This window comes from Nipponia nippon, unplaced genomic scaffold (genome assembly GCF_047370975.1).
Source record: "Nipponia nippon isolate SJK-2023a ecotype South Korea unplaced genomic scaffold, ASM4737097v1 scaffold_1, whole genome shotgun sequence".
In the NCBI taxonomy this organism is placed as follows: Eukaryota; Metazoa; Chordata; class Aves; order Pelecaniformes; family Threskiornithidae; genus Nipponia; species Nipponia nippon.
Genome location: NW_028262290.1, coordinates 22,086,286 through 22,110,474, shown reverse-complemented (window position 1 = coordinate 22,110,474; position 24,189 = coordinate 22,086,286). Strand labels below are relative to the sequence as shown.

At 34.1% G+C, this 24,189-nt stretch overlaps 1 protein-coding gene across 50 annotated transcripts in view; it reads left to right on the top strand.

Annotated features, from left to right (window-relative positions):
- The window catches only part of RIMS2 (regulating synaptic membrane exocytosis 2), a 503,677-nt gene that overhangs the window by 340,509 nt on the left and 138,979 nt on the right, over positions 1–24,189 (top strand). For 19 of the 50 annotated variants that reach the window (XM_087747735.1, XM_087747743.1, XM_087747762.1 and 16 more), the window contains 3 exons: positions 17,442–17,621; positions 18,742–18,851; positions 19,686–19,718. In XM_087747735.1, coding sequence (XP_087603861.1) covers positions 17,442–17,621; positions 18,742–18,851; positions 19,686–19,718 — 323 coding nt within the window. Of the gene's footprint in view, positions 1–8,716; positions 8,780–15,862; positions 15,932–17,441; positions 17,622–18,741; positions 18,852–19,685; positions 19,719–24,189 lie in introns of all 50 variants that reach the window. The other 31 variants (XM_087747885.1, XM_087747789.1, XM_087747771.1 and 28 more) reach the window with 9 other exon arrangements.

Here is a 24,189-nt window from a genome sequence, read left to right as displayed (position 1 = left end):
GTAATATTTGCAAGCGTTTTGTGGTGTTAATTCCAAGGTTGCATCTAAATCATTTAAGGGCATATTCATGTGGATATAGCCTGGGAATGTCACCACGTAGTGGTGAGAATAAGCTGGGATGCAGTTGTTTGCCATCATCACACATATCATAGCTGTTGTGGTGTAGACTCCTACATTTTTATTTGTTTGTTCTTCCTGTGGATGTGCATATATTCTAAAGCAAATTTTAAGAACATGACAATTATTTTTTAATGCTTCTTGGCAGCATGTGACTGCCAGGCTGTTATGGGTAGACTGCTTTTGGTACTCAGGTCTGTGCATTAGTTTAAGAACCCTAATACTTTTTGCAGCCTGCAGTGTAGCTCTACGACTATTTTCTTAATTGTTATTCCTTCTTAGGATCTCATCTTCAAATTTTCAGCGTACCGTGTCAAATTAGGCCCTGCTGAATTGTGTACAGCTCCTCATTCTTGTAACAAACTGCAAAGTTTAAATTGCATAACCAGGGACTTAAGCTTTTTATAGTGGTGACTATGCTTTTGCATTTATTTGACAAGAAGTGAGCACAAAGATCTCTTGTACTATATATAATTAACCTAATATGCTTATAAGGAATATTTACATGTGGCTGATGATACATTTTATCCACATGCAAAAGAGGCAAAGATAATAAATGTAGGTAATATAGCTACCTGTAACAATGTGTTTGATTATTTACTAGCAAATCATTAATTACAAGCAAATTAAGATATGAGAAATAAAAATGGAGGATAAACGTGAGGTTTTCCATGTTTCTTGTGAAATCAGTTTACACTTCCAGTGTGGACTTTTGTGATTAGACATTCCTCTAAAATACCCCAAGTTCAGAGGAGCTGTAGAGCAGAGGCTCCTTTGCATTCTAATAATTCCTTGTAAATTGGAAAAAAAACCCTATTTTCAAAATAATTTTTTTCTATACTGTGTGCATATATGTATAATAAAGAGAAATAACATTCTTCTATTTTTGATAATTGGAAATTATCTAGTGCTGTAACAAATATATTTAAAATATATAAATTTTGACGTATAAAAAATACAAAGAAAATACAATTATCTTGGTTTTATTATTTTGAAATGCATTTTTTTTTTGCATATTCTGTTACAGATGTTATGTCTCTTCATTAATTATTTAAATAATAACAAGGCTTTAGTCTAAATTCATCTTTTATCACAATAGGATAAATATTAGGAAAACTTACACTCAGAAATGGGAAAGCTCTGGAGCTGGCTATGTGGGGACAGATTTCCCAATGGTGATAGCCTTTCAGAAAGACTAGGTAAACCTCTGCCAAAGATATTATTCATACCGAAGTTATCATTGCCTTCAAGCAAGGGAATAGGCAATCTGACTTCTTGAGATTGCTTTCAGACAGAGATTTATAAATTTTTTCCTCCTAACTGAAATAATGTAGAAAATCCCGAATTTTAGTTATCATCTGCTTGATCCATAGTCTTTTACTGGCTTCTCAGAACAAATATGTGAATGATCTAGATAATTTTACCTTTAGAACTGTATATCAGATCTCTAATTTTGTTAATAATTTCAGTGCTCTTCATAATGCTTTTGTAGCTCCTGTATTCTCAGATTTTTATGTCTTCTGTTGTGTGATGTATACCATTCCTTCTCCATCATATTGTCTCATATTTGTATTTTTCTTTCTGCCATCTACTCAGTCATTATGTTACTTTACCTCGTTCCCGGTACACGCAGTCCACAGACCACCATTACAGAGATGCCAGGTATATGTTTTCCTCTGTGTGACTCTGTGCGGATAATGTATGTACTTCTATGTACCTACATGTCCACTTCTGTTTTTATTAGTCTGTGTATAGTGGTAGAAGACTTAGAAGTGTTGAGTTAATGTCAGCATTAGCTTTCTTGATATAGTGTGTAGACAAACACTGGGTAATTCTTCATGTGCTTCAGTTTTTAAACATTTTTTCACTGCCAAAAGTCTATAATTGGTAGTCCATGAAGATGATGCTATATTTACATCATTCTAATGTCTTTTAAAAAGTCAATAAAGAAAATTATTTAAATCACAAACACAAATACCTGCTAATATTGTGATTTTCATATACAGAATGTCATACATGTATGGCTGTGTTAAAGGTTACAATAGATAAAACTGGAGTGTGATACCTTTCTCGTAGGCTCTGCTGCAGGCCAATATACCTTAATTTTTAAAAGTAGTTTTGCAAAATTCACCAAAGTTCCAGCTGAGTTTGTTCCAGTGTGTTGTTCTGTTGCTGACATTGCTTGCTTTTCATGTTGTTTTGTCTTCATTTCATCTTTGTGTTGCTTTTCATTGTGATCACCCTTTATGTTTTGGCAGCCAGGATCACACAATGTATCCTCTATTTTGTGAAGATGCAATCAGATTACTTCGCTCCCGTAAGATGTGCCGTACCTATTCTGAGGGTGCTTACTATGATCTTGAGAGGTATAATTGATGTGGAGCATATCGTTAGCTCTGCCCCTTACACTTTGACAGTATTGTGTTTGATTTCCAAACTGAGAGTGTGATCTATGTTTTAAGTGAAAAACACATGCAGTGAAGATGTTTTATAATACTCTGTGAGTACATACGCATCTAAAACTGACTACTCAGGAGGATGGGTAAATCCCAAGAGAAGCTGAATAGCTTCACAGAAGTCAGTTTCATAAATTAGATTATATGGATAATATATGTAAGTGTCTTTGTATAACCCTTATTTTTGCTGGAATTTTTGAAAGTGCTTATAGTTATACTGCTTATTATTCTCTTTGAAATAATGAGGAAAAGCCTATCTACTTCAAAGTACACAGAAATAGAGTCTTTCTGAAATTTTATACTTTGCTTAACTGAAAAATAGAGTGAAAAGTAAAAGTATAGGCTTATGTTGTAGATATTTGTATAGTGCTTATTCTGTAATTTATGACTACTTGTATACATTCACAATACCTGTGTGTGATTACAGAACATCAGAGTTCCTATTTATATATGAAATATATGGCAGAGAGAAGTCGAGCCCATAATAATTTCTATGAAATAATTATACTTGAAATACAGTGCCTTTTAAGAGATGTAATAAGACATGCTGGTGTAGTACTGTGATTATGATATTTTCAGAAATATTGCAAAACAGGAAGAAGTCTACATGGTTGTGTGTGAATAGAAATAAGGATGTAAATCTGATAAATTGTGAGCCAATGAAAAGGAAATGGTGGCTTCAGATCTGAAATAGCAGATATAATGGTTGATATGGCTATTGCTTTACAAGAGGAGCCATGTAAAAGTTTCCATAGCAAGAACTAAAGAACCCTTGATATATTAACTTCATGGCTGCCCTCTGGATATGAGTTCCTCTGAGAAGTTCATTAAGGTTTGCTCTGGATTCAGATCATATATAACCATATTTTTAGTAAGTATAAAACTATTTTTGGATGCAGAAACAAAATAGAATCTGAAACTTTTATAGTATCATAGAAGTATTCCTTCCAAAGAAATACTGCTTTTCAAAAATTCTCCATAGCTATAGCATAATAGACATTATAATCTTTAGAACTCAGTTAAACATTTGTTCTGAAATGCTGCTGTTTTACATGAAACTTAATATAAAGAAAAAGTGTAAATATTTCAGTCCGCATGTAGAAACCTTAATAAGGAAAGGGATTTTTGGTTTGTTTTCTGAAAATATGTGATAAAATGTGCTCATAGATGTGCTATTTCAATAGTTAATTTTTATGTACTCTTTTTTTGCCATAGTTATATAATCACATTTGCGTTAGTTTATCTGCACCTGTTTCAGATTGCTGGTTGTATCTGTGATTGTTCAGATATTGCAGAAAGTTGGAGCTATTATCTAATTGTCTTAGTTGGAGGATCTTGACTTGCAAATCTTGATCTTTGTTTCTACAGAAATTAATTTCTCAAAAATAAAGTAAAATCAATGAAAATAAAGGGCAAAAGTGACAGTACTGCATAAAGATGAAAAAGCTGGGATTTAAGCAGTGAGATGGAGTAAATCTTTTCCAGGGCTTTATTAAGAGAAGGCTATTAAAGCTAATTCCTCCTGGGGTCAGAAAGGAAAATCTGACATGAAGTGGAATGTCTCTAGCTCACTGTTAGAACAGCATCTTGAGTTTCCTTGAGCCTAAGAACTGATCCTGGATTCTCTGGTCTTCTTGAATCCAGGCTGCCTATGGGTAATGTTAGTTACTTGAGGCATCTTACCAGATATGAACTACTCTGAGTACTTCATAGCCACTACCATTTTTCCTAGTTTTTCATCATTTTTGTCTTTCCATATTCTGATAGCAGTTCTATAGGTATTTAAGGACCATTTAAAGCATAATCTTTATCTTGTTCCTCCTTATCCATTGAAAAACACTAAGTAATTTCCTCTTTCTTATTTTATTTATTGGAAATATATGAAAAATTTCTTTTTAAACAAGATTTCCTCATTCATCTTTCTGTTTTTTCCCAGTTTAAAACTTACTTTAAATTACATTATTTTTGTAGGTCAAGGTGTTAGTCCTGTCTTCTTAGTTCCACCTGCTTAATGTCATATTGATATCAAGCAACCACCTTTCTTCCTGCCTTTTACTTTCCCTTTATTAAGCATGTGAAATAACTTTCCAGTTTCCATTATTCATCAAAATAGCAAACATTGTTCCGCACAGTCCAGCATTCAGGGAAGAGTCTCTCATCTGGGATAGCATTTTGTATCTTATGTCACTGTGAATCCACCAGTGGGGGTGTCCTGCAGGCAAATATGTCATACAGATTTATCAGTCAAAATTACTTGCCGCCTTTGTTATTCATGGCTCCTTTCATTGCTTATCTTGTAGTCATTCACAGCCAGCCCATTAACTCTTCTGGTCTCTTCTAGCAGTTTTTTCTTTTTTTTCCCCACAGAGTGACTACTTGGCTCTCTTTCATCTTTTCACTGCTGAAGTTTATTTCAGTTGCTGTTTATCAGATTTGATAGTCTTTAGTTCATTAGTTCTAGGACACATTTACATTATCAAAAACCTTAATTTCCGAGTTCATTCTTAGGCTACCACACTCGTTATTTTGTCTTCGCAATAGTTCCCCGCTTTTGAAGAAGTCCAACTGTTTCCATCCCAAAAGAAATGGAGGCGGCACTGACAACTTGCTCCAGCATATACCTAAGAAAGACAGTAGGCACATGTGCAGCTTCAGTGGCTTCAGTGCCCTTTGGACCCTGGGTTTTCCCAAGAACACCGTGCTGCTCAGTACCCCACTCCAATTTTCCTTGGCTCTTTAATGGGATAGTCAGCATGGTAGCACTAACTGGTATCAGTTCACACTGCTGCAGCTACTCGGATTGAACATATATAAGACATCACGGCTGTACATGTACAGCTTTACTTCCGTTTTTATTTATATCCCCCCAATTCACAATCCTATAGAGTTATACAGGCTAGTTCATAATTTGATAGTCATCCGTTTTAAATTGGCTGGTATACACATGATCTGAATGACAGAGTAAGGTTCTCAAGATTTTTATCCCAATTGTTTTTAAAAGTAAAATATTAACAGTTCCTCCCAAATAAAAATCTGCTGAAAACCTCACTGCATGATATTCTTTCTCAGCTTACCTATCTCAGAGGTCAGCTTATTCACTGAGAACACCACACTGCTATTTTCATTTTTTTCATTTAGCCTTTGAAGTTAGTGTTTGGAATTCAATAAAAGCTGGCTTGTGCACATTTTGTGCAGGATGTGATGTTTATTTCAGGCAGAATTTCTGTTGCTTCACTTAAGGAAACAAAATTTTGCTTCCATTTTATTTTCTGACTTTCGTTTTACCAGTCAGAAATTTTCTAACATCCATATCCTATTTTTGGTGAAATTTCTCAGTTGCTCAAATACTGTCTTCCTATCGATGTAACTTTTCACTCCTATGAAATATGTGTGCATTGATCAAGTGTTGTTAATATGTTGTTAATTATTTCTGAATATAATTTGAAAGTAGAAGTTTAAAATGACATATATATGAAAATATACATTCAGAATATATTGCTGAACTTTATATAAATGTGCTCTATGTTCATCACTATCTTAATAATACAGTGAGGGAAAACATCATGAAAGAAGCATCCTTTAAACTGTCTGAAATATCTGTGCTGTTTATTCCATATTCAGGAGGACTAGGCAGGAGAGAAGAGTGCCTAATTCATATTATGATGACACAATCTATATTCCTGAAAGGTATTTTAATTTATATAGTAAAAATAGATAAAGTTGAGTAATACATTTTTTCTGAAGTGTAGTCTAAATTTTTTAATTGGCCTAGACAAATGGTATTTAAATTTACAGTGCATTTTATGCAGTATTTCTCTAAATACAGAACAGCTAATCTCCATAGTTTTAAGTACCTCATTTTCTTTTAGTCCTCCATTAACATGACTTTGTTTTTTTTTTTAAAGCATAATTCTTAACTTGAAAAATTTTTTATTCATTAGATGTGGGAGGAAAACTGAATAATACAGAGGAGCTAGGTACAACTGAAGGTTTTTTCCCCACTTAACTGCAGCGTATGTTTAATGGCTAACTTTTTCAGTCACTAGGAGTGATTATAGGACAATTTAGAATCCTCAATTTCATTCTTTTAATAACCTGAGTCACTTAAGAAGGTCCTCAGCTTTTGACATATTACTGCCCATATTGATTTAAAAAAGGACTAATGAATGCCTTCAAATTGATTTTGGGTACTTGCCGTGCTGGGACCAAAAGCACTATTGTTCTTCCTAAATTTTTATATGCATATAGAGTATCACAGTGAACATAATATAACTAAAATCTGATGTGTAATCTGAAAACTTTTGGAGTGTCTCTGGAAATAGTTATTTGATAACAGCATTTAATGTTTAAAGAGCTAGGCAAAGTCCAAAAGGAAGAAAATCTGAAGAAAGAAGCAAGGTGATGTTCTTCTCCCTTTGTACAATTCGATCTTTTATATTTCTTGTCTGTTTTTAAGTCAGTGTCTGATTTTTGTCTACAGTACTGGAGCAGGTAAAGCAGCGATTATTTTCTAATTAATAGCAAGAAATTTTGTTTCTATTTGATTGATACAGATAAATACAGTCATATTTAACAAAAAATAGAGTGCACTGCAATTTTAAAACCATACTTAGGTATTTATGGTGTCTATAATAAGTAATTTTACAGAAGAATCTTACTTAAAATACTGGCTAACTGGAGAGACTGGCTTCAGTTTTAAGGATAGGGATGATCAGGGAGAGCATAAAGATATACCTGTCATTCTCCAGCTGTATTCTAATTTAGACTGAATTTAAATCTAATCTAAAACTAAACTAGATTAAACTAAAGTAACTTTCATCCAGTCATTAATCTGGCTACAAACCATGCAAAAAGCCATTCCCCATACCATCCAATTTGATATAGAAGGAACACAAGCAGCTGAGTGACGTTCACGTATACTGCACTCCATATGGTGTTCCCTCAACACAATGACCAGGAGATGTGCAGTTATTTAGTTTGTAAACATCTTGCTAAAACCTCTGATTTTGAAATATGAGAAGTTTGGGAAAAAAATGGAGTAATGCAAAAAATACTGCTGTGATTCCCAGGAACAGATTCATGAAAACCCTTCGATAAGTGTATTCAAGCCATTAAAATTTTCATCCTGCAGACTTTGGCTTGGATTTTCAGCACAGACTAAGGAAGATTTATATCCAAGTTGATCATATGGTGGTCCCTCAATCTTTTCTGAAAATCCCTGCCTTGCTTCTCACTCACTGTTGTGTGGAAATCATTGAATAGTGGGACTATTGCAGCTCCAAGGCTTTACTCAAGGAAGATCCTGAAAATATGGAACACCAGAGATCCAGTTGAAACTTCTTAATCAAATGTTGGATGATTTGTACATACTCTTAATATACTGGAGTAATGGCACATAAACAGTTTATCCCCTGCTTTCTGAAATTAAAACAACTTTTTTTTGGTCCTGTTATTTCTTTTCTCAATGGTTCTACTTAAGAAAAAATATTTCTACATGTATTTTATGTTGTTTTCAACTGATTTGCTGAAATGATGCTGCAAATGTTTAGGTAGCCCATGTTCAGTACCTGGAAGAATAATACAGGTATAAAATTTAGTTAGTTTTTATTTATTGATCTGAGTGAAGTGAGTTTTCTTCTGCTTCTTAAATAACTGAAAAAACTAACCACCCTATCAAATAGAAAAAATAATAAATTTGAAAACGTTACATATTTGAAGTTAAAAGCAGTATTTTAAACTATTGCTACACAGAACATTATTGTTTGGTAATGTTATATCTCCACAATTATTTTTTAATTATTCCACAAACTCATGAAAACATGAAGACTTTTGTGTAAGAAAAGATAAGGGATCAGTTAGCGTTTATGGAACCTAAATTCATGGCTAAACTGCTGAAAAGAATAAAGGTGAAATATATTAAAAACTATATCAGGAAAAATTAAACATAATTTACTTGGTTTTTAATAAAAAAAGGTATGGTTTTCTTCATGCCTGAGAGAAAATAGGAAATGTGCAAAATGATTTGGAAACATTTGGAAAGCTTTCTATTTTATTGAGAAGTGGTCATGTCATATGAATTAGAGTGTTATTAATAATACATATATTTCTTTGTAACATTTCTTTATTTTAACTGCATTGTAAAGGTGGTACAATGGTGCAAGTTCATGGGCAGATCATGTAGTCAATGGTTCAGCTGAAAATTATGGGTAAGTAAAGAGTGTAGTGTTACAGATATAGCTAAAATGTATTTCTAATCCTTATAATAAGAGTTCATTTATAATTGTACCAAAGTTATTCCTAATAAGTATATGTTTCTTGATGTCTTTCTTTCTTGAGTCAGGGCTAAGGCATATTTATGTGCTAGTCTTTTTTCCAAAATTAAGCTGTTTTATGCAGTTACAAATATAAAAAGAACATTAATTATGTTTGAACTATTTTTAAAACATGTTCTTACTGTTCAGGACTGCTTTAATGAAAAAGGGCTTTTTGACTGATAATACCTGCCTACGTTCACCACATTGGGGAATGTGTCTTTGAGACCTAATACTTTTTAGTTTTAGAAATAATCCCAGTTCCAACTTTCTAACCTATCTTCCTGCGTGATTGATGCATAACCCATGCAAAGTGCGTGTACCTTACAATCTTCAGTTCTTCCCAGCTGCAGGTGGCTCCTGATCAAGGGAGTGCACAGATTTTCCTTGCTATTAGTTCCTTGACTTTACTGCTTCTCCCTCATTTTCTTCTTGCTCTTGCGACATTTTTCTTCCTTATTTTTACTTACTTCCTTTGCGAATGGGCACAGAGCTTGCTTCTTTCTGCCCTTCCGTGTCTCGTAAGTAGGAGCTGGACTATGCTGGTGGCATATTTTGGCTGACTAAACCAAACAAATATATGATGTGGGTCCAAAATGCTGGTAAATTCTGAAGATCTTAAGTGAAACTCCTACAGAGTTACTGAGAACTTTTCCTTAGTGAAGACTAAGAGTTACAAAACTATCTTAAAAATATTTGTTGTGAAATTATACAAAATAATGCTATACATTGGTGTCTCAAATGCTATAATTTTGTGCATACCAATACTTAATAACATGTAAATTGTGCATGAATATTGAATTAATTATTTATTAGTAAATTAGTTACTGACCATACTTTGAATTTTGTGTTTCTCTTTATTATTTTGTGGTGATACAAGTCAGTATATCTCTCTGGAGAAATAGTTATATACCTAAAACAGATCACTGGAAGGCTATTAGACTACACTCAGTTGAATATAACAAACCATATAAAATGATACTATATACTGAAAACAGAAGATATATATATAAAATGGATTAGTCACAGTTCACCTGCAGTCCTAGGGCTATTTCAATAAAATTGTGATTCATATTTGTCCTGTATATGTTGACTAAAACAGGAATTCTGTTTAAGGAATTCAGAGACTGAAGGAGAACATAAGTGAGTTTATCAACTTGAAACTAAAAAATCTGGTAAAACCCAGAATTAATCCTTCAATATTTTAACACAAGTTTCTCTCTTCTCTAGAGAGAAGAGGTTTGTAGGGGTCTTTTGGCTCAACATTAGTGCAGCCACAGAGACTTGAGAACATATTTTTCCCTAGCTTTTTGAACCAGAGTGCCACTGTTTGATGGCTCTTCAATTTTAAGTGTTTGAAGTATACACTTAATTTGTGCTTACGACAAGGGCCATGATTATTAGTTCTTCCTGGGAAAGTGCACAAGCATACTGAAAATGAATTGCATTTGAAGAAGACTGGAAAGTGCTTTGTGTAAACAAAGCTTTTGTATTTGCTTTTGATAGTCACATTAAATAGTTCTGGTTTACTTTACTTGTCTTAGATTTAGTAATGTATAGACGCTAATGTAAGTGAACATCAGGAGAAAACAAATTTGTAACTTGAAAAAGAAATTTATTTGTTAGTATTCTCTGTCGCCTTTTAAATTTAGCTCCAAAAAGCTGTGGAAAAAGAAATAAAAGATAAGAACGTTTGTTGTGAACTAATATGACTTTTAGGTAGACTGTAAGACATAAACCATACTTTCATAGAATGAAGACTACTGAAATGGATCAGATTCTGTTAAGATCAATGGATTTACAGAATACCTTTAACAGAAACAACATACTATTTTGCTCATTCGTAATTTAAGAGCTTAGAAGGTAATAAAGTCTTACATAACTGCTTATCTTGGAATGATCTGATTGAAATCCTGGCCTCATTAAGTGACAGAACTGTTGTTGACTTCAGTGAGGTTAGAATTACAGGCAGGTCTGTTGCCAAAAGTTAGGAAGACAGATAAACACATATTTGCACTATTAAGGCCTGTTTGTAATAATTTACTAATTAAAATTCTGCCATATTACTGTTTTTTTTAAATGTTCCTGGAGAAAAAGAGGCCAACTAAATACAGCATGCCATGTACAAATAAAGTTATATTTAAGGTCTGAGGAAAAAAATCCCACAAAACCCACCAAGAACCAAGTACTTTTCAAATTTTGCATTTAGTACTGCACTGTACAAAGGCATATTTAGGTACATGCTTAATTTTAAGCCTACAACTAATTCACTTGATTAGTCTATAGTCTAAAAGTGCTATGCTGAACAGCATTTGAACATTCAAGCCCTACTAGGAAATGCTTCTCTCTCACTGCTTCTGTCTCAAGCATCTCTATGCATTGACTTACATACCACTTACTCTTCAGTCATGAAATACATGTTCATTAAAACCCTTGAATGTTCCTGTCGTTGCTCATACACTACAATACAACATTCAAGTGCAGTGGGTGAAACACTTTGTTTGAAAATGGGAAAAAATGTGTAATAAACTTATATTACAAATCTGAAACACTTATACTTTGGAATATTTCTAATATTTTTATTACAATTTAGATTATTATCTTGGAGAGAATTGCAGCAGTATATTCAGTTATAAAATTGAGCTAGGGTGGTGGTGAGGAGGATTTCAGCTCTCTTTGAGAATTTTGAGTTCCCAGCTTTTGAATGATAATCACTTTTTTCATGATCTTCAGTGAGTCATCTCATGAAGCTAAAGATATGTGTTCCTGCAGTGTGATTCTTTAATATGTGTCAGTTGAGGGTCTATGTTAAAGATGTTGAAAGTTGGAAGTAGTTGGCAAAATACAAGGTACTATAAAAGGCAACTGGATATAAAAATGAAAATGTATATTACTAGTACCAGAAACAATACTGTAAAACAAACACTTAACATATATTATAGCAAAAATCAGCCTAAGTCTCTCAGACTTTTAAATTAGTAGTGAAGGAATACCTCCAAACATTTCATATTGTAGGCACAGAATAAAAGTATGAATAAATGTTAATATGATAAAGTTAGTGCAAGCTAAATAAATTGGTAAGACATTAAGGCAACGTATATGTTGCTTGCATTCATTGGTTCACCTCTGTTGTAAGGAAATGGCAGCCTGCAAGGTTCATTTTTTGAGAAATTACCTTTGAGTAAAATACTGGAAACTGATTCTTAAACTAAAGTTAACTAGTTAAGTGAAATTAGTATTATTATTATTAGCTCATTTGCTGTGTTTGCTTTCATTTGAATGCAGTTACAAACAGTGTTAACTGGAAGTTAAGAAGCCTTTTTCTCAAAAGCATATACTGCTTCTTTTTGGTTAATGTTCAGATTTTCTGTGAAGAAGAAATTGCTTACATATTTTTACTATTTTCCCTACAAAAACCAAGTTGCTTTTCTATTCCTCCAAAATACACAAAATTAGTTGGGTCTGATTTTACAGATAAAGAGGATATGAAATATTTCAGCACATCATTTCAGTCTTAATTGTTCCAGGATTGACACTACTTATTGTTTTTATTGATATTTGATTGTAATAGCTAGCACAAACTTCTGACTAGATCCATAGAATCATAAACTAATTTGAGTTGGAAAGAACCTTGGAAAAACTATCTGGTCTAACTCTACTTAAAGCAGGGCTTTGCTATTTCTCAGTAAGTCTATCAATGATGAAACATATTTTGCAGATTAAATCGCTATAGATATAGCTATATGTGCTTTCTTTAAGCATTTTTATAATAAATAGTACCATGCCATCATGTGTTAGCATGATTAGATATGTCTACAATAGAATCACCAAAGTGACTGCAATGCCATGTACAGATACCTAAGCAAGCTGTAAGCAACTGAGTTTCTATAGCTGTAGCAGTCTGCGCATAGCAGTGTGGAGCACAACGTCCCTGGGATCACAGCTGAGTTCTCTGCTTTGTCTGCTTAGCTGAGTTAACTAGTAGAAAAGTAGTTCAGATACTGGCATGTTACAGTTTAGTCATGCCTGTGACTGTCATGTAGATATACCTGTAGTTATCACATACACCACAGTGTAATGTGCGTGTGAATAGATCATACGAGTGTGTGCATATATATGTATAGATATATACACTACACATATATAAAGCATGATAGAATATTATTGCAGCAAAAATATCTTGCTTTGCTTCCTATTTTTGTTTAGTTTGCAAGAGTACCGAAAAGCATTATGTTCCTGGCTTTTAAAACTATAGCAGCACATAATTTTATATTAAGTTTCTTTATAGGTATAGATGAGTGATTTGGTAAGATATCCAGTCGCCAGTTTATCTAGATATTTGGCAGCATACTGCTCCTTCCCATTTTCCCATTTTCCATTACAATACTTACGACTCAAATTTAAGTTTGCTTGATACTAGAAATCTCAGTTGTTTGTGGACATGCTTATCTATGTTATGCTAACAGAGGATCTTGTGTCTGTGACTAAACAGCAAAGTTCCTATAGCTAGTAGAAGAATAACATGTCCAAGGATTGAAATCCAGCAGCCATCCACAGACACTGACAGGTATTATCATTGTATATTAGCTGGAGTTTGAAATTATGATAATTAGAAAATGTATTGCTGTATTTTTCTTGTTCTGTGCTCAGTGTTTCTAGGTGAAAAAAGATGCACTAGGAGCTGAATTGTAGTGTACTGTAATCATACAACAATTCTATTTTTATTTCTTCAGTTTTTTGTTACAAGAACAACCTAGTACTAAAATTGTGATTGGCATGATCTCATGGCTTACTTTTTTAGTCTTGCACACAGTAAAAGAATTTAACATGGGCTTTCAAATAAACTGCTTTCAGCTATTTTGGGGAAAAATAACTTTTATTTGCATTGTAAGCGGTTATGATTGCTTACTGTTGAAAAATGTTCATCTTCTATAAGGCTTTCTCTATATATGTTTAGATCAATGAATGTATTAATTTGTTGAAAATTCTCTTTGTTTGTTAAGAAAAGTAACAAATCTGAAAAATTAAAAATTAGAAATGGTTATTTTCTGCACCTTTGGTTAGATACTGTAGTTACCAGAATTTACGGTGGTACCTAAATAGTATGGGATTCTAATTCTAATTTTTGGTGGGTTTGGAATATAAAATTTGATCGTGAATACTCACAGAGCTTTCTGCATGGCAGCTTACAGAGAGCTCAAACAGTTTCAGAGTGATAGGTGTGCTTGGTTAAAAAGCAAACACTTACTGCTCTACTCTTTCCTCAGCATAGGGGAGAGTTATGCTCACAAGTCTTGTAGACTTTGATAGGGGAATGGGCCACCTACCATCCATGTTTTCCTTAGCAAAGGCAGAAGCATGCTATGATAGGCAATACTAAATGGAGGAGGTCACTATTTGACATTTCATTAACTGTATTTTTTATTATGAAAAGTCTGTTAGCAAAGATAAACAGCTCTAACATACATTAAAATATCACATGGATGTTGAATACTTTAACTTAGACTATTATATTTCCCTGTTTAAGAATCAGTAATTCATATGATATGACTTATAATGAAAAAGAGGAAACTTTCACCGAGATAACTTGGGAGCATAAACCCTCAAGAATGTTATCTGAAAAGTTATGAACTGTTTTTAATTCACTGAGGTGTTTTAAAAGCTCCCTCTCCATGCTTATGGCTGGATTGTGATATTAATGCATAGTTGTACACTGTGGTAGGTGAGGAGCTTCACTGCCCAAGCAGGTTACTGGAGTGATATTTTTTCTATAAAAGGGATAGTTCATTTCTGAAGACCTGGATCATATAGCACATGTGTTTACTCTTAAAAGGACAAAAAATATGTGAGGACAAAGAATAGACAGTAAAACTGTCGTTGAATTGTTCTTTGTATGTGTATGATCTAAAACCACACACTGAAGCTTTCAAGTGGGACACTCAGTATGCTTATATAGCCCTCCATTTGCTGCTGTGGTTATTGAGAGGTTTGCAGCATGTAGCCTGTAACTCGAGGGTAACAACTCAGTTTCACCTCGGGATTAAACCTAGTCTTCAAATCCTTCAGCCTACAAAACAACAGTGGTGCCAAAGCTTCATCTAAAACCAAAAGGTTCACTGCCAAAATCCATGTTCTCCTTCACTTCTGGGAACTCCTGGTTGTTTTTCCACTTGAAGTAAATGCCAGCTGCAGATTGTGGCAAACTGAATATTTATATTAACTACTGAATACGAAATTTCTGAGGCCTTTATCTGTTAGCATAAGTGGTTAGCTATAGTGGCTCCATGATGCTCTGCAGAATACAAAACCTGCCCACTAAGGCATTAGTATTAATCCTAATGGTAAAAATGCCTGGTTGCCTTCTAATGCAGGCAATCGATCAGATGCCTAACATCCTAAAAAATACTTTTTACACTACAGCTAAAGAGAATGAGTTCTTAAGAGTAACAAGTGAAAGAGGCTTAACTTCTCATGAAGTGTTTATGACAGTCATGTGGTTGCTACTTACCTGTACCTCTGTATGTCCTCCTGGCTGTTGGAAGGAGAAAGAAATAGAAAATGGAATATACCTCTTGCCATATTGCCTGGTCCCTGCTGCTGTGTGCTCCAGCAGTCCCCCACTCACTGGCAGGAGAAGGGTTGTTCTAGCTCTCTGTGTGTGACAGACCCAAAGAGGAAAGTCTCTGTGGGCTAAATAATTTTCCTAAATATGTGGGTAAACAAGGTAGGGGTGGGTTGTCTGGACCTTGGTCATATTTTCTTTTGTAGTTTTGTTGAATTTAGGAATATTTTTTCTTGGAATTTTTTCCCATAGTCTAAGAATTTATCCCTATGAATATTTTTTTAACCACCATGCAGGTGGCTGACGCCTTTCTCACCTTCCATAATACTGAAACCTCTCTTAAACAGTTACCTAAACTAAGCAACATTCATATCAAAGCTAAGGATGTGTTTCTTTGTCTATCCACAATGTCAAAGAAGCGAGACAGTGGATGTTTTTGCTGATGAAGCTTCCCATTCAGAAACAGAACTCATAGAAGAAGTGAGGTAATTTTGTTGTGGTTTTGTGCCAGGCTTGTTGTACTTTTCCTCCAATCTTTAGTGCCTCAGCTTATAATTACCATTACGTGTCTCACTGTGGTGTGTTTGCTTGTTAGGAGCTTATAGATGTAGGTTCATGGTGAATGGTATTATTCTGAACCTGTCTGTGGCAATTCCTTCGTATGCTCTGGGAGTCCAATTATTACTTCATGGAAGGCCTGAAGAGACATTCGTTTTAATGAATCTTTTATCACCCCATTCAGTAAAGTTAGGCACACTAGAGACAACTATACTGTCTCAATATGGTTTTTAGAAATAAAATGCTGTTAATAACATAAGACTCTTCATAATGAGGCTGTGGTATGTCTTCCTCTTTTTTGATACTAATTAAAATTCGGCTTCTTGTTACACTTAATCATCATCCAGTCACTCTTTCTATTAACTGCCTTCATTGTAAAATGCATGACTTCGCTCAAGAAAAGTCCTGAAGGGTACATGTTCCCTATTTGTATTCTATAGCTGTTCAGTTACTCAAGGAGAGCTGGGAGGAGTGTGAATTTAATAAGTAACTCCATCAGGGTATGGATTTTACTTTTAAAATTTCCTTGATTTTATGTATTTTAGGATATTGTTAGCAAATATTACTCCTTGCAAACAGACCAATTACATTGTGAAAAAAGGTGGGGCTTGATTAATTTCTGAAAGTAATGGCACGATTAATTGCCTGAGATAGTAGAAGACCAGACTGCTTGATCAAGAAATTCTCTTTTACTCAGTCTAATTTCTCCCTGTTGCATCTCTAATGGTAACTTTTTCCATTGCTGTTTTGGCACAGTTCTTTGGGCTGTGGTTTAGAAGATTTTTTTTATTACAAACCAAACTTTGTCTAGTTGGTGGAACTTCTGTGAGAACTAATGATGTAGATTTTCATCTGACAACAGTCCGAGCACCACATATGAATCCATCGCTATAGCCTGTCCTATATCTTGACAGACATCCTGAGTCTAATAATAGTTAACAGTGCCACATGGTAATTATAACACCTGGAATGTGGACTTTCCTACAAACAAGAGCACTAGCTGTAAAGATAATGCAGTCTGTAAAAATCTAGTCATGTGAGTAAAAATGCTCAATTAAACTGCACAATTAAAAGAGTCCTTAGCTTTAGTGAGACTTGATATTATGTCATCTATTCTTTTCCCCCAAGGTTGATGTATTAATTAACAAAATAACAATATTTTTACCCAGAAATTGTCAGGAAACAGACTATTGCATGGATAGTCATTACTGAGACATTGGAAACATTTCAGCCCATTTATCAAGAGTATGGATGGAGCAAACCAAATTGCACGTATAGAAAAACTGTATGTTATCAAGAAGCGAACTCAGAAAATTTCCCCCCTCAAAAAAATGTACATAACAAAATGATTTGCTCCAAACCAGTATCATGCAGCATATTTTATAATTAATAGAAAAGTCAAAGGTCAACTGAGCTGCTTTTTGACTAACATTACAGGAATTGTGAAGCAGCAGATAGACAGCCATATCAAAGATCCAGATCAACAGAACAACGTCCTATGCTAGAGCGGACCAGCTCCCGCTCCCGATCCACAGAGCGTCCTGACTCAAACCTCATCAGGTCGATGCCTTCATTAATGACTGGAAGATCTGCCCCTCCTTCACCTGCCTTACCGAGGTGAAACAGACAAATCAATCAGACTAATCCCCTTCTGCCCCACCAGCTCACCATTTTATTTTACCAGTAGTTAATTGGTATCGCCTCATCCTTAGCTGATCACTAGTAGCAACAAATACTAACCCTTTCAGTGCCAACACACTATTTATATTCTACTCTGGATATAATGGTGTGGCTGCCATTGCAAATTGTTTGCTAACAGTATTTAACTACATTTGTTTGTGATTTCTCATTTATCAGGAATCCTGGATGGTTTCCCACATAAAGCACCTCATAACTATCATATTCTTCTCTTACACAATGAGAAATTGTTTGTGTTCATCAGACATCGCTTATGGAACAACCATCATAACAACATCAAATGAAACTATTTTTTTTAAAAAAAAAAAGTTTCTTTCAATGGACTGCACTAATTTTGTCTATTAATTACCATTTTAACCACCATTTTCTGACTACATTTTACTGTGCCATAGTCTGTATTTTTCCTGTTTGAATGCTATAATTTACTGATTGACATATACATTACTCTTACCTTAAATAAACATAATACAATAAAAAGATGAGTACATTTTGGTCTAGTTGATGTTCAGTACAGCCTCTCCTTATTTTAGAACCACAGAATACCATCTTTTGTTTTCTGAAAGTTAGAGTTAGTAACATCAAATCCCTTGTGAGACTTAGAGTCAAATACTAGTGTCTTTTCCCAGTTTATTACTTTGTTTAGACAAATCTCTGTAATCTCATTGCCACTCAATGGTAATTTAACGAAATACAAGCTAAGTAAAGATTGTTCAATTTGACTTGTGGATAATTTTATGTGTATGTGGGTATTATATCCATATGCACATGAATATACACACAATACATTTTCTGGCTTGACTGTGCAAACAAGCATCTTATGGATGTTCAGCCTTAGTTTGGCTTTCTTTTCTTCTTTTTCACAGAGAGATTTCTCTTTTTAATCAGGTCTTTCTCTGAAAAGAGATAATAGTTTAACTGTGGGACTTCAAGGGTCCCAAGTGGTCTAAAGCCTACTTAGTCATGTTATCAGTTCTTAATGTTATTTAAGGATGAATTTGTCATTTAATGGATATGGTTTGTTTTGATATGTGTCTCATAGGTCACATCCTCGAACTGGGTCTGTTCAGACAAGTCCATCAAGTACTCCAGTAGTAGGGCGAAGGGGCAGGCAGTTACCGCAGCTCCCACCAAAGGGGACGTTGGAGAGAAGTAAGTGTATGGTTTTCTCCTTAATGGTGTTGCAAAATTGCTCATGAAGGTTGATTGTATTTATTATTTTTCTTTTGGCATTACAGTTGAAATGTCTTGAGTTTTTGTGTACAGAATTAGGAAATGATACTAGTATTGTATTTTGTACTGTATTTTCTTTTATTGTGTTTTAATATCTACAACACTTTTGACTGAAATGAATCATCAGCAATACAATAATCATCAACAGTGCAATATGCACGAACCAAGATGGACTAACTATTAGCATGATCCTGTTCCTTTTGAACTGAATAGGTGTTTTGTCATTGACTTCAACAGGCACAGGAAATGATCATTTATACATTGTTTAGTGATACAACTGGCTCTTTTGGGAGTTAGAAGCATAGCTGGTCACTTGTGGGTTCACATGGAGTGTGTTACAGATTGCTAATATAAAATCTCTGCATCTTGAAACAGGAAGAGCAAGAAGAGAGGTAATAATCTTTAAAATAGGAAAGGTCAGCAAGATATTTCATGATTCATATTTTACTGGTACTGTAATTGTGCTTATCTTTAATGTCTTATAAAAGCACTGGTCAATGGAGACATTTTCCAAAATGTTTAGAAGCAGAGGTATATAAACACATTTTTGATATCAAATACATTTTCACCCTTCCACTTTTGATAACTAGATGTGCTGTGCAAAATCAGTCTAAATGGCCATATACACTCTTTTTTTTAAATCCTTCTTAACATGTTTACTATATCTTTTATAAAACTTCTGTTGTTTTTAACCCCTGTGCTTTGGTTCCCTTCTTTTTTGTTTGTTTGTTTTGTTTTTGTTACTTTCCCTAGACAATGGAGACAAGGAGATAGAGTCTTATGAAGGTCTGTACATAAAGGAGGGTTTGTTTTTCACCTGAAAGCCTTTTTGAGGGGCTATATAGGGAAAAATAAACCCAACTGCAATTGATGTTACTTGATTACACAGGCACAGTCAGAATTATTGTCATAATTATTTAAGTTTTTTTATATTCAGACTATGGCTCATAAATTATACAGGGTTCTACATGAAAAAAAGACAGTATGAATAATACTATCTAAATATGATCATCATTAGAAAAGCACCCAGATATGTAGCCATTTTTAAATACCAAGGGTTTACACTGCAGGAAATAAGAGTATTTCAGTTAACCTACGTATGTATGTACCTTTTCAGGATTAGCATTTCAGGCACATATTTAAATTTAAGCATTTGAGATTATTTGACATGTTTAATGTTGGCCATGCATTTAATCAGAACAATGTTTTTATTGCAAATATGTTATAATGTTACACAGTTGCTGAATTACTGGGTAATTTTCAAACAATATAGGAACACAAATTGAATCAAGATAGTCTTTCAAAAAGTTATAATACTTTTGTTTAAAATTAAATCCCCTTATATTTTATACCATTGAAACCATTTAATTTGCTTAATAGCAAGCCACAAGATATCAATTGCAGTCCTTGGTTATACCACTGAGGGTCTATATGTAGTATTACTGTATCTGTTTCATCAGACTTTTTAATTTAGTGTTTACAGTGTTTATTTCCATTTTGGAAGAAAAGCTTCATGAGAAGAAACCTCTGTTTTCTCAGATCATCACCCTAGTGTATTCATTTCTTTGTTGTCTTATGTGTTGTGAAATGCTTATATGAAATACAGTCTAGATATGCCAGGAAATAATCACATCTAATCACATGATGTTTGCTGTCATTGATGTATATGCTTTCATGTTTTTACCACTCTTCCTTGCTCTTTGCTTAGTGTATCTATTTAGACTGTGAGCTCTTTAGGGCAGCAGTTATGAAGTACTGCATATTTTTACTGTGTTTGATTAGAGAGGGTAGCAGTCCTATTTATATCATAGGTTCTATAGAGAGAAATATAATAAATACAATAAAATAATTATTTTTTATAGGAGTGCTAGAGTTGTTTGCTCTGGTAAGTACTGCTTGGACTTAAGGAACTCTATTTGTTTTTACTTGAAGACTGAGTAATATTTTCCTGTACCTCTGTCTAAAGTAGTTTTTTGGAAAATCTGGGTTATGGAAAATTGCCAAATCCACAGATATTGGAGCTTTAATATACAATCAAGACATCATCAGTGACTCAAGATACAGTAACTAGACACATTCCATGTTGAATTTTACACGTATAAAGGTGGTAAACACTGTAGTTAAAAACATAATCCATAGATCCAGATTTCACAAAGTATTCTATATAATTTTCTGTCATGAATTAAGAGCTCATATTCTTATAACAATATAGTTCTACTTTGAGGCTTTTTCTATCGTTCTTTAGGATTTCCTAATCCTTTTCTTTAAGGGGAATAATAATTTTCTTTAAAAGGAATAATGCTCTACAAGAACAGCAGATTACCTAACTTCTGTCTGTGACAGAACATAATTATGATTAATAGCATGTTTTTACTGTGAAGAATTGAATTTTACAAAAAGTTATTTTAAGCAAAAGAAGTACCAGTGATAAAAACTGAAATTCAATAGAATCGAAAACGCTGACTATAGTAGAAGGGGTTTAAGTTATTATTTAACAAATAAAGCAGCAAGTAAACCTCAAAACTTTATAGACTTTTGAGTAGATTTTTATGTGTTATTATATGCCGTGGTCATAATCAAAACAGTTGTCTGTTGGCGATAATCAAACAGTTGTCTGTTGTTGGGAAGGCTATATGACCATACTGAAAAATGTCATTGTCACAGAGTAGTCCTTTCTGTTCTTATAGAATCACATACTTGACTGAAATGAGGGAGGGGATTTTATATTGCATAGAAGCATGGTGTGAAGGTTAACCTTTCTGTATTTTGAAATCAAGGATTTTACTGTTGACCAGGTTAAGTTAAAATCATACTGAAGAAAAGAGTTAGCAAAAGATACACTACAGACAAAAAGGAATTGGAAGTCATCTCAGTTTTGTAAAAGAGAAAAAGAAAGAATTCTATGTTTGTAACTCCTACAGTAGTCTGTATACATTTGAATAACCTGTATTTGTTGCAGGGTTGAAACTGCATACTGTTTCTTACAATGTAGTGGAAATGCAAGGACTCAAGTAGAAACAGGGGAGTAATTTTCAATTGGAGAGATTTTTTGTTATAGTGCAGCACTCAGTATAATGTGGAATATGGTGTGCTTATGGCTGTGTGACTAGAACTGGAATGGAAGGAATACATAGGAAAAAAACCTCTGGGTAACGGTGTTCCAGATTAGGATCAGAATTGACAGGTATTGATTTGGGGTAGATTTAGTTCAGTGAACGGTGTTATGTGGTTGCAGGTTTTTGCTCTGGGACATCTAGGTTTCCCCAGAACAATTTATTTCAAAATTCTGAAATAGCCAGAGAAGTCTGGTTTTAAGAAATCTAGCTGTGAGTAGCTTTGAAGGACCATTCCTAACAGTAGTGTATTGACCTATATATCTTTTTCTCAGTGTCCCACATGCTCAACAGGACAACATACAAATATCATTGTCTGTGTTGCATTTACAATCTTTTATGGTCATGACATTTCGGCTAATTCCTTAGCTTCCAACAGCTGTCTTGCTGCCGATATCAGCTTTACCTGTTCAGAAGAAAGACTAGGTACCTCTGAAATGCGTGTCATTATCTTATCTATCCAGAATATATCATAAGCATAGAGGCAGTTTGGGTTTTGCTTTAGACTTTGTTAGTTTAGTATATTTTCATGTTAGATGGCTGGAAAATAATTCTGAAAAGAACTCTGGGACCACTTAAGGTTTTACTGGATTTTCAGCACTGAAATGCCAGAAGATTTTTTTTTAGCTGAACTTTTGCTTGTATATTTTTAAATAATGCTAGAGATAGATAGAGATATCTTGTTTCTAATGAACATTTGTAGAAAAAAAATAGTATTAAATTGAACTTGTTTTTAGCAGTAAAATGGTTATGTACTCTTAAATGTTCTGTATAATTAGCGCTATAGACAATAAGTGAATACTGGAATATTTATAGTTCCTAACGGTTAACAAGATTTTTTTCATTTATATGTGGATATAATACATTTCTTTGTTCTTACCCGTCATGGTAGAAGGATGAACTCGATGACTGCTTGCTGCTAATTAAAATGGAACACCATAAGGTGCTCTTGAAAGTCTTCAGTATTAGCCCTTTCAGTTTGTTAATTACTAATCAGAGGGAGAGTATTTTTTCCTATATAATATAGATTTTTCCTTTTCCTCTTAAAAATAGACATAGCTCTTTCTTTCTCCATGCCTACAAAAAAACCCCAACCATCAACCTGACCATAAAAACTAGAAAATTATGTCAGGCCAAACAAATGTAATAAAACCTTTAAATATAAAAATGAAGTGGTCAGAAATTTAGCAAATAGTAGAGCTCAGTAAGGATTTGCCCTTCTATTTATGCTCTATGGTACAGACTTTAATTACATGATCTCATAATAATCTTCAGTCTTAGGAAAGTTATTTCAGAGGCTATTAAAGCTGACATTAATGCTGATTAACTGTCCCCTCTTAACTTCAGGTATGGGTGATCTTATTCCAGAATAAAATTATCTACGAATGGAATTAACTGCGGTAGTTTATTAGGTTTAATCAGGGATAGCTATCAGCCATAACTCCAGTTTTTATATCTCTCAGATACAATTTCAAATCTTTAAAAAGCAAATATCTATACTGTCAATTGTATTGTTGCAACTCATGCAGTATGGAGTGCAAGTTACTGAGACGCTCTGATGGTTAGTAAAGCACAGATACTATTGACAGACAGAAAGACATGCTCTTGATTTTAAGGGGTTTTGTCTCATTCAGAACATAATTTCTCTGTTAAATGAGACATAATTTTGCAAAATGATAGGGAATTTTATTGTGTGTTTCCAGTGCCCTGTCATAGTTTCATAGAATCATAGAATCATAGAATGGTTTGGGTTGGAAAGGACCTTAAAGACCATCTGGTTCCAACCTCCCTGCCATGGGCAGAGACATCTTCCACTAGCCCAGGTTGCTCAAAGCCCCATCCAACCTGGCCTTGAACACTTCCAGGGATGGGGCATCCACAACTTCTCTGGGCAACCTGTTCCAGTGCCTCACCACTCCCATAGTGAAGAATTTCTTCCTTATATTTAATCGAAATCTACCCTCTTCCAGTTTAAAGTCATTACCTCTTGTCCTATCAGCATGTGCCCTCGTAAAAAGTTCATCTCCAGTTTTCTTGTTTGATGGGAGACAGACTATTACAATGCAATTGCAGAGAACCTGTATTCACACTGGTCATAATTCTGTCATACTCTATCAGCTGTGATTTCACAGATTTTTAAAAAT